This window comes from Hylobates moloch, unplaced genomic scaffold (genome assembly GCF_009828535.3).
Source record: "Hylobates moloch isolate HMO894 unplaced genomic scaffold, HMol_V3 SCAFFOLD_19, whole genome shotgun sequence".
Taxonomy (NCBI): Eukaryota; Metazoa; Chordata; class Mammalia; order Primates; family Hylobatidae; genus Hylobates; species Hylobates moloch.
The window spans coordinates 34457370-34469519 of record NW_026652294.1 but is presented as its reverse complement, the minus strand read 5'-3'; the positions used below and the strand labels follow the sequence as shown (position 1 = coordinate 34469519).

Here is a 12150-nt window from a genome sequence, read left to right as displayed (position 1 = left end):
AAAAGTTTGAAATCTTGGAAGAATTACCAAAATGTGGCACAGAGACATAAAGTGAGCACCTGCTATTGGGAAAATAGTGCATTTACTTGACCCAGGGGTACCACAAGTCTTCAATCTGTAAAAAATGCCGTCTCTGTCAAGTGCAGTAAAGCAAAGCACAATCAAGTGAGGTGTGCCTGTAGTTGCAGCAGAGACTATGACCAAATGGCTGCTAAGGCCCGAAATATTTACTCTTCGGCTTTCTACAGAAGCAGCTTGCTGATCCCTGGCCTAAACAAGGAAAAGGTGAATCTAGGCCTAGTCATGACTGCCGTGTTTTGAGCGTGGGAGGGATGGTTGATGGTTGTTGCACTGGATGTTTGTGGTCCGCATTCTGTATTTCCTAGATCGGTGGCCTTTGGAGGATCAGGATCGGGAGAAACAAATCTTTGTCTTTCATACAGTCTTCAAGCAAACAGGAAACCAATTTCACTTTTAATTAACTCAGTCTAATTTAGATTAACTCTTTTATTGTTAAGGAATTATCTGCCTTAGCACTTGGCTTATTACCTTCATGGGTTTTGTACTTGGCTCGTGTGATTTCTTAAACTATAGAATGAACGATTCCCCGTGATCACGTGTGATCATGAGGATTGGAATATAGAAACACTTATCACCTAAACGTAAGGGCAGGCTTTGAGCCGCCTCTCGGTCCGATCCCGAGCAGGCTCGCGGCTCTGTGCCTCATGCTCTTCTTTTCTCCCGAAGCCGGACTACTTTAGTTCTGTGGCCACAGTGGTGTATCTTCGCAAAGAGAACTGCATGTACCAAGCCTGCCCGACTCAGGACTGCAATAAGAAAGTGATTGATCAGCAGAATGGGCTGTACCGCTGTGAGAAGTGCGACACTGAATTCCCCAGTTTCAAGTACCGCATGATCCTGTCAGTAAGTAGCCTCGGCCGATGAGAACCACGGTTGTGTTTGTTGAGGCCTCCCGTGTGCCAGGCCCTGTGGCCACAACAGTAGAAACAGAGTCATCCTGGCAGGAAGCCTGCAGATGAGTAGGTGTGGAAGAGCTTATCCATCCTCTATTTCATGCCAGAAAGTAGCGTTGAGATACCCCAGCTGATTCAGCCTTTCATGCATGTCATACAACCATAGCGTCAGTGACACCTGCCTGCTAATAACTGCTATGAAGATAAATTAAATTGAAATGGCATTTATAGACAGCACTAATTGTACTTACACAGCCAATGCCTGTATTTAGTTATTTTCATGCGGATAATCTATTCTCTAGCTTTAGTATAGCTGACTTCAGAGGAGTGTGACGGTGTGCTGATGTGAGATTGTTGCTTTTTTGCATTTTAAGAATTGTTTCTTTCTGTTTTAAAAACCTTTTAAAAAAAGTTGTAAAGTTGGGTTTTAAAAAACTTTTTTTTTTTTTTTTTAAGAAACAGGGGTCTCATCTCACTGTGTTGTCCAGAATAGAGTGCAGTGGCATCATCACAGCTCACTGTGGCCCCAACCTCCCGGGCTTAAGCAGTCCTTCCACCTTGGCCTCCCAAGGAGCTGCGACTACAGCTGTGCACCATCACATGCAGCTAATTTTTAAAATTATTTTATTGTAGAGACAGGGTCTCGCTCTGCTGTTCAAGCTGGTCTCAAATTCCTGGCCTCATGTCATCCTCCCACCTCAGCCTTCCAAAGTGCTGGCATTACAAGCCTGAACCACTGCACCCAGCCTTAAGGTTTTTATTTTGTTTTGTTTTGTTTTCAATGATAGAACTAGGTGATGATAGCAGTTTAAGAAAACAGTTTAAGGCTGGGCACAGTGGCTCACTTTTGTAATCCCAGCACTTTGGGAGGCCAAGGCAGGTGCATCACCTGAGATCAGGAGTTTGAGACCAGCCTGGCCAACATGGTGAAACCCCGTCTCTACTAAAAATAAAAAATTAGCTAGGCGTGGTGGCGGGTGCCTGTAGTCCCAGCTACTTGGGAGGCTGAGGCGGCAGAATCACATGAACTCGGGACGCAGAGGTTGCAGTGAGCCGAGATCACACCATTGCACTCCAGCCCGGGCGACGAGCAAAACTCCGTCTCAAAAAAAGAGAAAAAGAAAAGAGTTTCACATGTTTCCAAAAGATGATTTGGCAGTAATATATCAGAAGCCTGAAAAATGTTCATTTTGTCTAGGCGCAGTGGCTCGTGCCTATAACCCCAGCACTTTGGAAGGCTGAGACAAGATGATTGCTTGAGGCCAGGAGTTCGATATCAGCCTGGGCAACATGGCAAGACCCTGTCTCTACAAAAAGTAAAATTAGCTGGCTGTGGTGGTATGCACTTGTCCCAACTACTCATGAGGCTGCGTTAGGAGGATCGCTTGAGCCCGAGAGGTCAAGGCTACAGTGAGCCGTGATCGTGGCACTGCACTCCAGCCTGGATGACAGAGGCAGACCCTGTCTTTAAAAAATAAGTAAATAGGCCGGGCGCGGTGGCTCATGCCTGTAATCCCAGCACTTTGGGAGGCCAAGGCGGGCAGATCACGAGGTCAGGAGATGGAGACCATCCTGGCTAACACAGTGAAACCCTGTCTGTACTAAAAATACAAAAAAATTAGCCGAGCGTGGTGGCAGGTGCCTAGTCCCAGCTACTCGGGAGGCTGAGGCCGGGGAATGGCGTGAACCCGGGAGCCAGAGCTTGCAGTGAGCCAAGATCGCGCCACTGTACTCCAGTCTGGGCGACAGAGCGAGACTCCATCTCAAAAATAAATAAATAAATAAAATAAAATGTGAGTTTAGCAGGAAAGTTCTATAGCCTCATTTTTTGTAAACTATAAACTTTTCACTGAACTAAGATGAAGAAAATTTGTTTTAGTTTATCAAAACATCAGCCTTTCTGTTAAACTCCTCCACAGTGCAATCTCCCACACACTTGTTTGATTTGATATTTATCACGTCTGCGTCATTGTAGTTCTTGCCCTATGTAATGAGATGCTTTTTGCTTCTTAGAAGGATAGCGCGGGGTAAAGGAAGTGTGAGCCCAGGATGTGATACCGTTGCTGTGTATTGAGAGTGCTTTTCACTTTTAACTGGTTTCGTCACTTTACTTCTCATCATAACATTCTCTGTATTAAAAGCCTTGTACACATGCAAAATGAAGATGTAAAATTGTTAAAATGATGCCTTACAGAAAAACTACTCTTATTTCTACAAAGGCTATTATTTTAGCAAGTGGATTCTTTGAGATCTGCTTTCTTCCTTGACTTTCCCCTATTTAATTCTACACCACAGCCCAATGGGAGACACTTGATTACTCATTTCCTTTGCCAGGTCAATTTGGTGACTGACAGAGGCCCACGGGCAGGCTCTTCAGTTGTCTGGGTGCCCAGCAGTGACAGAGCCATCTCACAGAACTCCTCCTAGGGACTACAGAGTGGGCAATTGAAAATGCAGAGAACTCCCCCGATTCATTCAAAACCCTTCATCCAAAGCCAGCTGCACCTGGACAGGAACTAATCTGATGAGCCTCTCTCTGTCGCCCAGGCTGGAGTGCAATGGCGCGATCTCGGCTCACCGCAACCTCTGCCTCCCGGGTTCGAGTGATTCTCCCGCCTCAGCCTCCTGAGTAGCTGGGATTACAGGCACTTGCCACCACGCCTGGCTAATTTTTGTATTTTTAGTAGAGACGGGGTTTCACCATGTTGGCCAGGATGGTTTCAAACTCCTGACCTCAAGTGATCCACCCGCCTCGGCCTCCCAAAGTGCTGGGATTACAGGCGTGAGCCCACTGTACCCAGCCCTCTCTGGAAATTATTTTAATAAGTGGAAAAAGAACATTAACCTCTCCCTGTCTTCTTAGTGTGTCTTCTTTTTATTATTTCTTTGCTGAAATAATGTAGAATTGTGTTTTTTAGGTAAATATTGCAGATTTTCAAGAGAATCAGTGGGTGACTTGTTTCCAGGAGTCTGCTGAAGCTATCCTTGGACAAAATGCTGCTTATCTTGGGGAATTAAAAGACAAGGTCAGCCACATATTTTATTATAACTTTTATAACTTTTAATGGTTCTCATTCTATAACACTGACCCCACACACTTCTTTTTTTGAGATAGAGTCTTGCCCTGTTTCCCAGGCTAGAGTGCAGTGTCGCAATCTCGGCTCACCTCAGCCTCCGCCTCCCGGGTTCAAGTGATTCTCCTGCCTCAGCCTCCTGAGTAGCTGGGATTGCAGGCGCCCGCCACCATGCCTGGCTAATTTTTGTATTTTTAGTAGAGACAGGGTTCCACCATGTTGGCCAGGCTGGTCTCGAACTCCTGACCTCATCATCTGCCTACTTCAGCTGCCCAAAGTGCTGGGATTACAGGCGTGAGCCACCACACCTTGGCCAACACTGACCCTCTTTTTGCTGTTTAATATTTTTTGGTTTGTTTCTTTTTGGTGTTGTATACAGTTTCTCAGCCTGATAATTATTTAAGAGCTCATCTGATGTTACCTAATTTTGTCCATTTTGGATGTGCTTAACAATGAAATAATGTATATAAAAGTACTTTAAAACCAAAGCACTTTCTAAGTCTAAGCCACCCGTTTCTCCTGTTCCTATTAGCACGTCAGAGCTAGTGTGCCTGCGGGAGGTGTCCCTGAAACAACCTGAATTACTACAGGCATGCTTTTTTAACATAGTAAATACCTTCCAGAAAAGTTGAGTCAGATCCTGGTTTAAATGCACATATATCAAGTTCCTGGGTCTGTCCTATAAAACAATAATAATAAATGCACATATAAGGTACCTGTCATTTCAGCCCATCAGACAATTCTTACGCAGTGACTTTCTTCTGTAAGATAACTTTGTCCATTTCATTTTTATAAGTTTGCATTTTCACATATTAGGTTTATTTAATGCACAGAATAGATTGCTAATAATGCTGAATTTAGGAAAGGTAGTTGCTCAGATAAAACATAAGGAAGACCAATAAAAGCTATGTTTTCTGGGCCACATAAATGGGCACCTGTCTATAGATGGCTTTTTTCTCCCGATTTCCTCCAAATTGGTTGGAATACTTGTAAAGACCACCAAGATGAAAGGCTTTGCCGTTTGTTCTGGTGTGTTTTTCTTTTTCTTTCCTGTCCCCAGTTCTGTCTGTTTGGGCTCTGCCCCTGACTCTTTTTTTAAGTTGTTCATGAGATCTCTCAAAATAGTCTCAACAAATCCTGTCACAGAAATAACTAGAATTGACTTTGAAGTGTGATAGTATCTTTTGTCTGTTTTCACCTGGTCCTCAATTTTCGTATCAGATTTTAAGGCCCAAGTCAGCCTTTCAGGATTTTTTATGAGCTTATTATATTTGACTGTTTTTACTGCTGGTGAATGAGGACATACAAAAACTTCCCCGAGGAACCGTGAGATCTTGGAGTATGCACTCCACGCCCCTCACCTTGGAAGCATAATGGCAGCCGGTGTAATTTTCTCAAGCTTTAACCCATTGTTTTATTTTCATATCTGAAAGTCCAGGGGATGCATTTGGTTTTGGTTTGCATTTTGATCAAGTAACCTTTACAGAAAAGAGTTCTGTATAGCAAAGCTGCTTTCACGCTCTGCGTGACTTGCAAAAAATACTAGGTTGGTGTGAACTATTAATTTCTTTTTTTTTTTTTTTTGTCAAAGGTCTCAATCAACTCTGTTAATATAGTTATTATACATTTATTTATGCATCTTTATACAAAGTATATTCTCTAATTCCTGTCTGTTTACCAGACTTTTTTTTTTTTTTTTTTAATAAACTTAAATTGCATTTGAGGAGTGAGAGAGGGAAGAGGATTGTTCTTTAGGCCTTCCCTGGCCTTTGCCCACTTCAACAGTCTTCTCTGCTTGCACACCAAATCAGTAGCTATAAATACAGAGGCTGAAATCACGAATTATATTGAACTTTCTTCTGAGTGTTTTTCCTTTTTTTTTTTTTTTTTTTTTTTGAGACAAGGTCTTGCCTCATCACCCACGTTGGAGTGCCATGGTGTGCAATCATGGCTCACCGCAGCTTCAAACTCAAGTTTAGACAGTCCTCCCACCCCAGTCTCCTGAGTAGCTGGGACTACTGGTACACGCCACCATACCTGGCTTAAATTTTTTTTTTTTTTTTTTTTTTTTTTTTTGGTAGAGATGGGGTCTTGCTTGCTATGTTCCCCAGGCTGTTTTGAACTCCTGGCCTCAAGCAGTCCTCCCACCTTGGTCTCCCAAAACACTGGGATTATAGTCATGCACCACCATACCTGACCTCCTCTTAATTTTTTTTTTTTTTTTTTTGAGAGTCTTGCTCTGTAGCCCATGCTGGAGTGCAGCAGTGCAGTCTCAGCTCACTGTAGCCTCTGCCTCTCAGGTTGAAGCAATTCTGCCTCAGCCTCCCTAGTACCTGGGATTACAGGCACCTGCCTCTATGCCCAGCTAATTTTTGTGTTTTTAGTAGAGATGGGGTTTCACCATGTTGGCCAGGCTGGTCTTGAACTCCCAACCTCAAGTGATCCACCCGCTTCCACCTCCCAAAGCGCTGGGATTACAGGTGTGAGCCACCGTGCCCAGCCTTAAAGTCTTAGAAACTTCCTAAGAGCGTTTTTAATTTTTTGTGTCTAGTAAAACCTACATAACCAAATTTGCCTTTGTAACCATTTTTACGTGTACAGTTTAGTGGCGTTAGGTACATTCACATTACTGTGCCCTGTCACCACCATCCTTTTCCAGTACTTTTTTTAATAGGCAAATTCATAGAGACAGACGACAGACTTGTGTTTTCCAAGGATGGAGGGAAGGGGAGAATGGAGACACTGTTCATGGGTGACGATTTGAAACTCTGCACATTAAGCAACAGATCCTTTTCCAAAACCCTCTTCTCCCCGGCCCTGACAGCTGCCATTCTACCGTCTGTGAATGTGATTAGTGTTTTAATTTTCAATAAGATTCTACTTAAAACAGTTTTATGTAATGTTACCTGTAGATTCGTCATTCGTAAGTAATTTCAAACTACCCAGGAGATGCGTTTTCAGAAGTCTTTTTAAAAGTCTTAGCAGTGTTTGCAGGTTGTCCGATGGTTTCCATGTGTCAAGTTTGATATTTGTTTTTGCAGAATGAACAGGCATTTGAAGAAGTTTTCCAGAATGCCAACTTCCGATCTTTCATATTCAGAGTCAGGGTCAAAGTAGAGACCTACAATGTAAGTAAGGGGTAAGGGCCCGGGCAGCAGGGTTAGTGGTGGGGAGGTGCTGTTTGTCACCCATGGCAGTGTCGCGACACTCACTGGCAGGGAATTACTGTACTCACTGTGTGCCAGACCCCAGTGCTGACTTTGCCCAACACAGGTGCTGTTATGATCCCCATTTTCAGATGAGGAAGGAGAGAGAGCTTAAGCGTCTTGTCGAAACAACGGCGGGGGGTGGGGAATACTATATGGGTTTTTTTTGTTTGTTTATTTTTGTTTGTTTTGTTTTTTTCAGTTAAATCCTAGGATTTTTTCGTCTGTGTTCTGACAAAAAAAATTATAACGCATGCAATAGAGTCACATCTTTGACAGATTTAGATTGTAGAATAAGTATATTAAGTATATGAGCCGGGCGTGGTGGTGTGGCCTGTGGTCCCAGCTACTCGGGAGACTGAGGCAGGAGTTCAAGGCCAGCCTGGGTAACATAATGAGACGCCGTTTCTAAATCAGTCAGTCAGTATATGAAACAAAGACCACATGTAGTTAAAACTACCTTGAAAATTCCTTAAATTGCCCATAATACCATATAGTATTTATTTATTTATTTGAGACAGAGTCTCTGTTGCCCAGGCTGGAGTGCAGTGGGACGATCTTGGCTCACCACAACCTCCACCTCCTGAGTTCAAGTGATTCTCCTGCCTCAGCCCCTTGAGTAGCTGGGATTACAGGTGCCTGCCGCCACGCCCAGCTAATTTTTGTATTTTTAGTAGAGATGGAGTTTCACCATGTTGGCCAGGTTGGTCTCGAACTCCTGACCTCAGATGATCCACCCGCCTCAGCCTCCCAAAGTGCCGGGATTACAGGCATGAGCCACCGCGCCCAGCTTAGTTATAGTTGTAGTCAAACAGTATTGAGCATGGTCTGCCAGATACTATTCTACATCCTTTACGTGGAACATCTCACTTGAGCCTGGTAACCCTATATGTAGAAACTATGGTTACCCCATTTTGCCACTGAAGGAATTACATACAGAGAGACACGGGCATTCAGAGGACAAGTCACTTGCCTAAGTCGTATGCTAGCAAGTGGCCGAGCTAAAGTCCAACCCAGGCAGCCTGACTTCAGAGCTTTGCTCTTGATCATGCTTATGAATATCACAGGATTTAGTACCGACCAAGCACACAGCAGTGTGACAGCCCCAAGCTTGCCTGTGCAGCCTTCCTGGGCATCACTCCATTCTGCCCCGAAAGGCACCATTCGGGCCGTGAGTGTAAACGTACGAGTGGGAAGGGGGAGTGGTAGAAACGCCGCTGCTGATTGCAGGGTTTACTCATGTATTTATTTACCTTAGTGCCTGTTCTTAGGCGGCTACTATAAACATTAAATGAGATAGGGGATCAGATGTCACTGTGAAACAATGTAAGGGAGTGGGGTGGGGCGGCGGTGGGGGGATTTTTGGAGTCATTCGGCCCCATCATGTCTGGACAGGGAAGGCGAAGTGAAGAGAGGCTGCCTCCCCAGAGCTGAGACAGGACAGACTCTGTCCTCTCCCTCTGCTGCAGGTGCTCTTTATTTCACCACTCAGCTTTTCTTGAAATGAAAGTTTGAAAGTTTAGCTTTCAGAACTAGCTGTGTGGCTTTGGGCAAGTCACACGTCCTCTCTGGGCTGTATCCCCTGCAGTAGAGAGAATAAATGAAACCAGAGAAACTCTCTAAAGTCCATCTCACTGGGATTCTAGGCTTCTGAGTGTTTGGGAGCTTGGGTAAAGAATCAGAAGGGCCTGTGCTAGAGAAAGGACCTGTTCACTCGCCCAGCCCCAGACATTCAGGACGAGGCTGTCACTCACTGGAATGACTGAACTCTGAACCTGGTGTGTCTGTTCCCTCCCACTGGGCTCATTGAAACCACGGAAGCAAAAGGGGTTTCACTGCTCCACGCCACGCTTTCACTGCTCACAAACCGCTTCTCTCTTTCTGAAGGATGAGTCTCGAATTAAGGCCACCGTGATGGACGTGAAGCCCGTGGACTACAGAGAGTATGGCCGAAGGCTGGTCATGAACATCAGGAGAAGTGCGTTGATGTGAGGAGAGCAGCGCTGACTGGGCAGAAGTTTGCAAAGAGCCAGAATGGAATTGATTTCCTCCCACCTCCATGTGACGATCCCGTGTTAGCTACACAGCACAGAGGCTCTTTATGGTGGACTAAGCAGTTTCCTCTCTCATGCGCCTCTCAGAACCCATCGGTAGGCAAAGGAAAATACGCTCAGGTGGCTGTGGTGTAGACCGTGTCAGGCCTCGGGAGTCAGCCAGCGGTTAGTGTAAGACCAGTCACTCCCTCTGCCTTCAGGCTTCATCAGTTTCATTATCATCAAGCAGGAATTATGTCGTAAGTCACTGACCCTAACTGCAGACCATGAAGTAAATTATGTAACTAGGTTTTTGCTTCTCCAGCGGTGACCCCCCCCTCACAACTTGGCTTCTTCTCAGCATGGGGAGCTGAGAAGCGGTTGTGGGCACCTGGGTATTTTAGTAAGTGTCTTCCTAGAATTCAAAGGCTCGCCCTTTCTAGAGGTGCTACGTAGTTGTTAATGCTTGGAATGGCAATAGGGTAGAATTATTAATCAAAGGCATATCTTTTGTATCTGAAGAGTATCCTTCCTTCAGGGTTTAATAGACTGAGTCAGATGGGTCTGATATTAATCAAAATTGTCTCTTCTGAGGACCGCTGATAAGCATTGACTTGCTGTCCCCTAAGGAAATCCAAGCGGCTACAAAGCATTTCTTTACTTTTCACTTCAATTAATGCTGCGCTTCACTTGGTGAACGTGTACTTTTTCTACCTGTACACATTCCTGCATTCGTGTATTTTGCTTTTTTGACTAAAGCTATGTTACATGGAAAGGATTTTGAACCCTTTTGTTTCCCTTGCTTTGTTTTAATAAACAGTATATTCTTTGCTTGTGAATCCTACTTTCTTTGAATGCAAAGAGTTCCTATAACTGGAAAGCCATTAATTAGCCTTCATAATAAATGTTCACTTGGGGGAGATGTTAACTCATTATAAACCTGAAGATTAGTCCAAGGCATGGAGATCCTTCTTCCTAGTGTTTGCAGCCCTGAAATGCATCTTTAAAAGCATGAAAACACTAAAAACAAAAAGCCCTTTTGCCTGAGGATGCTGATGATCTGGCACCTGGGATTTTATTGATGTTTATGCAGCGGTCTGACACCAGCCAGGCTTTGAAATGTGTACAGACAGTGAGCCGGTAAGAAAACAGTAATTATGCTAGTGGGCCTTTCGGTCAGCAAGAGCATGCTTGCTCTGTGTGTTCCTAATCATATTAATTATCTATCCGGTGGCTGCAACACACCGCCTGCCATTGGCTGCACATCTCGCCCTCGTACCCCGGCAGCGCGGCGGTCACTCTGCAGCCAGGGGACCTGCTGTTCATCGCTGCAGTTGCTGCCTGTGGAGGCTTTTGGAGATGGGGAGTGATGGTGTCCTGTCTGTCCCCCCTCGCTGTCCGCCGTTGACATAGGAGCCAGTCAGCCGTAGACGGGATGACTTCCGCTCCTGAGGACAGACACAGAGGGACTCCTGCTCAGCCTCACTAATTGTTCAGACACATCTCTAGTCTCAGGAGATGGTAACTGGGTCGCATTTCTGTCTCTGACTGAGGCCCCAGCCATTTTTATGGAAGTTATTTTCTGTCTGACCTTGCTTATAAAGCATCGACGAGAAAATTACAGTCTTCAGCCCTCTTCTGGATTGACAAATTGTGGGTGGGAAGCGGCGATCTAGCTTTCAGCCCAGTAACCAGTCTTTTATGCCTACGACTCCCAGCATTCCCTCCTCTCCCCACGTGTCTGTCCACACAGTGAAGAGGCCTGACCCGCTGTGGCACTAGGACAGGACACGTCCAGGGAGCGTTAACTCCCGTCCTTGCGCCTTCTCAGTGGCCAGCGTGATGAAACCAGCACGTCTCCGTGGATGTGACTGGAAACCCAGAGGCAGTGCCAGGGGGAGGGCTCCCTCGAGGATGCTGTTTCTAACAGATTTCCCCACTCAAAGACCAGATTGCCCGCAGAGGAGCATCAGAAACTGGCTCCACTGTTGGGCTTTTAAGAGATTTTGGTCCCTGCGGGTTGCATAAATAGATTCTGGCTCACAGTTCATAGAATTCTCTTGGATATAGTTTACCTCGAAAGGCTGTTCATGTTGTTCTATTTCTCCTCTTTCACTTAGAGATCAATGTTGATTTTGTGTACACCATGACATCAGCGTTAAGCAATTAGGAGAAAAAAATCTAATCATTTCGCCTTTATTTCAAGTGGTTCTTGAATTCCCTCCAGTCTCATTGTGAAAGGGGCAGGGAAAAAAATACAAGGGTAATAATCTGATTTCTGTCCATATTTCCAGTGTTTTATGGTTTCCATTAAAACCTTGCTAATCTCTCGCGTGCTGTTCCTTTTTTGAACTGCAGGGTCAAAAATGTTCCCCTCCCCCACTTCTGTTTCCTGAGTGGGCTGTCTTCAAAAAGTATAAATACTATTGATCTTGGTATTTAATACACTAATGAAACCCATGGTTATTGACTACATAATTAATATACTGTCTAAAGTGAAGTTTGGCCGCCCAGTATGTAAAGGTTTATATTGACTCGTGTTTCTTTGGCAATATGCCGCCCAAGGTTTTATTTATAGAGGATGAAACAGGTTGTTTGGTCTCCTTTTCTTCTTTTCACCTGTTAGAAGGCCACTGTTCCCCTAGTAAATTGATTGTTTCCTTGTCTCAAAGAGAAGATTCCCTCCACCCCCTGGCCACTTTTTATGTGGTTTGTTAGCTCTTAGTCTTATATCCACTCTGCTGGTAGAGTTCTGGCTTTTATAAACACCTTTGGAAATCATGGGTTCCTCAAAAAGAGAGCTTAGATGTTTAATTTTCACTTAAAAAAAAAAACTGGTATGTTTTGTTATTAAGACGTTAAG

At 44.6% G+C, this 12150-nt stretch overlaps 1 protein-coding gene across 3 annotated transcripts in view; it reads left to right on the top strand.

The window, feature by feature from the left end:
• RPA1 (replication protein A1) overlaps positions 1-10118 on the top strand; it is a 65556-nt gene extending 55438 nt beyond the window's left edge. For all 3 annotated transcript variants that reach the window (XM_032138993.2, XM_058431514.1, XM_058431515.1), the window contains 4 exons: positions 748-924; positions 3893-4000; positions 7090-7176; positions 9142-10118. In XM_032138993.2, the coding sequence (XP_031994884.1) occupies positions 748-924; positions 3893-4000; positions 7090-7176; positions 9142-9246 (477 nt within the window). In that variant the 3' untranslated portion in view covers positions 9247-10118. The remainder of the gene's footprint in view (positions 1-747; positions 925-3892; positions 4001-7089; positions 7177-9141) is intronic.
• The last annotated feature ends 2032 nt before the right edge of the window (positions 10119-12150 follow it).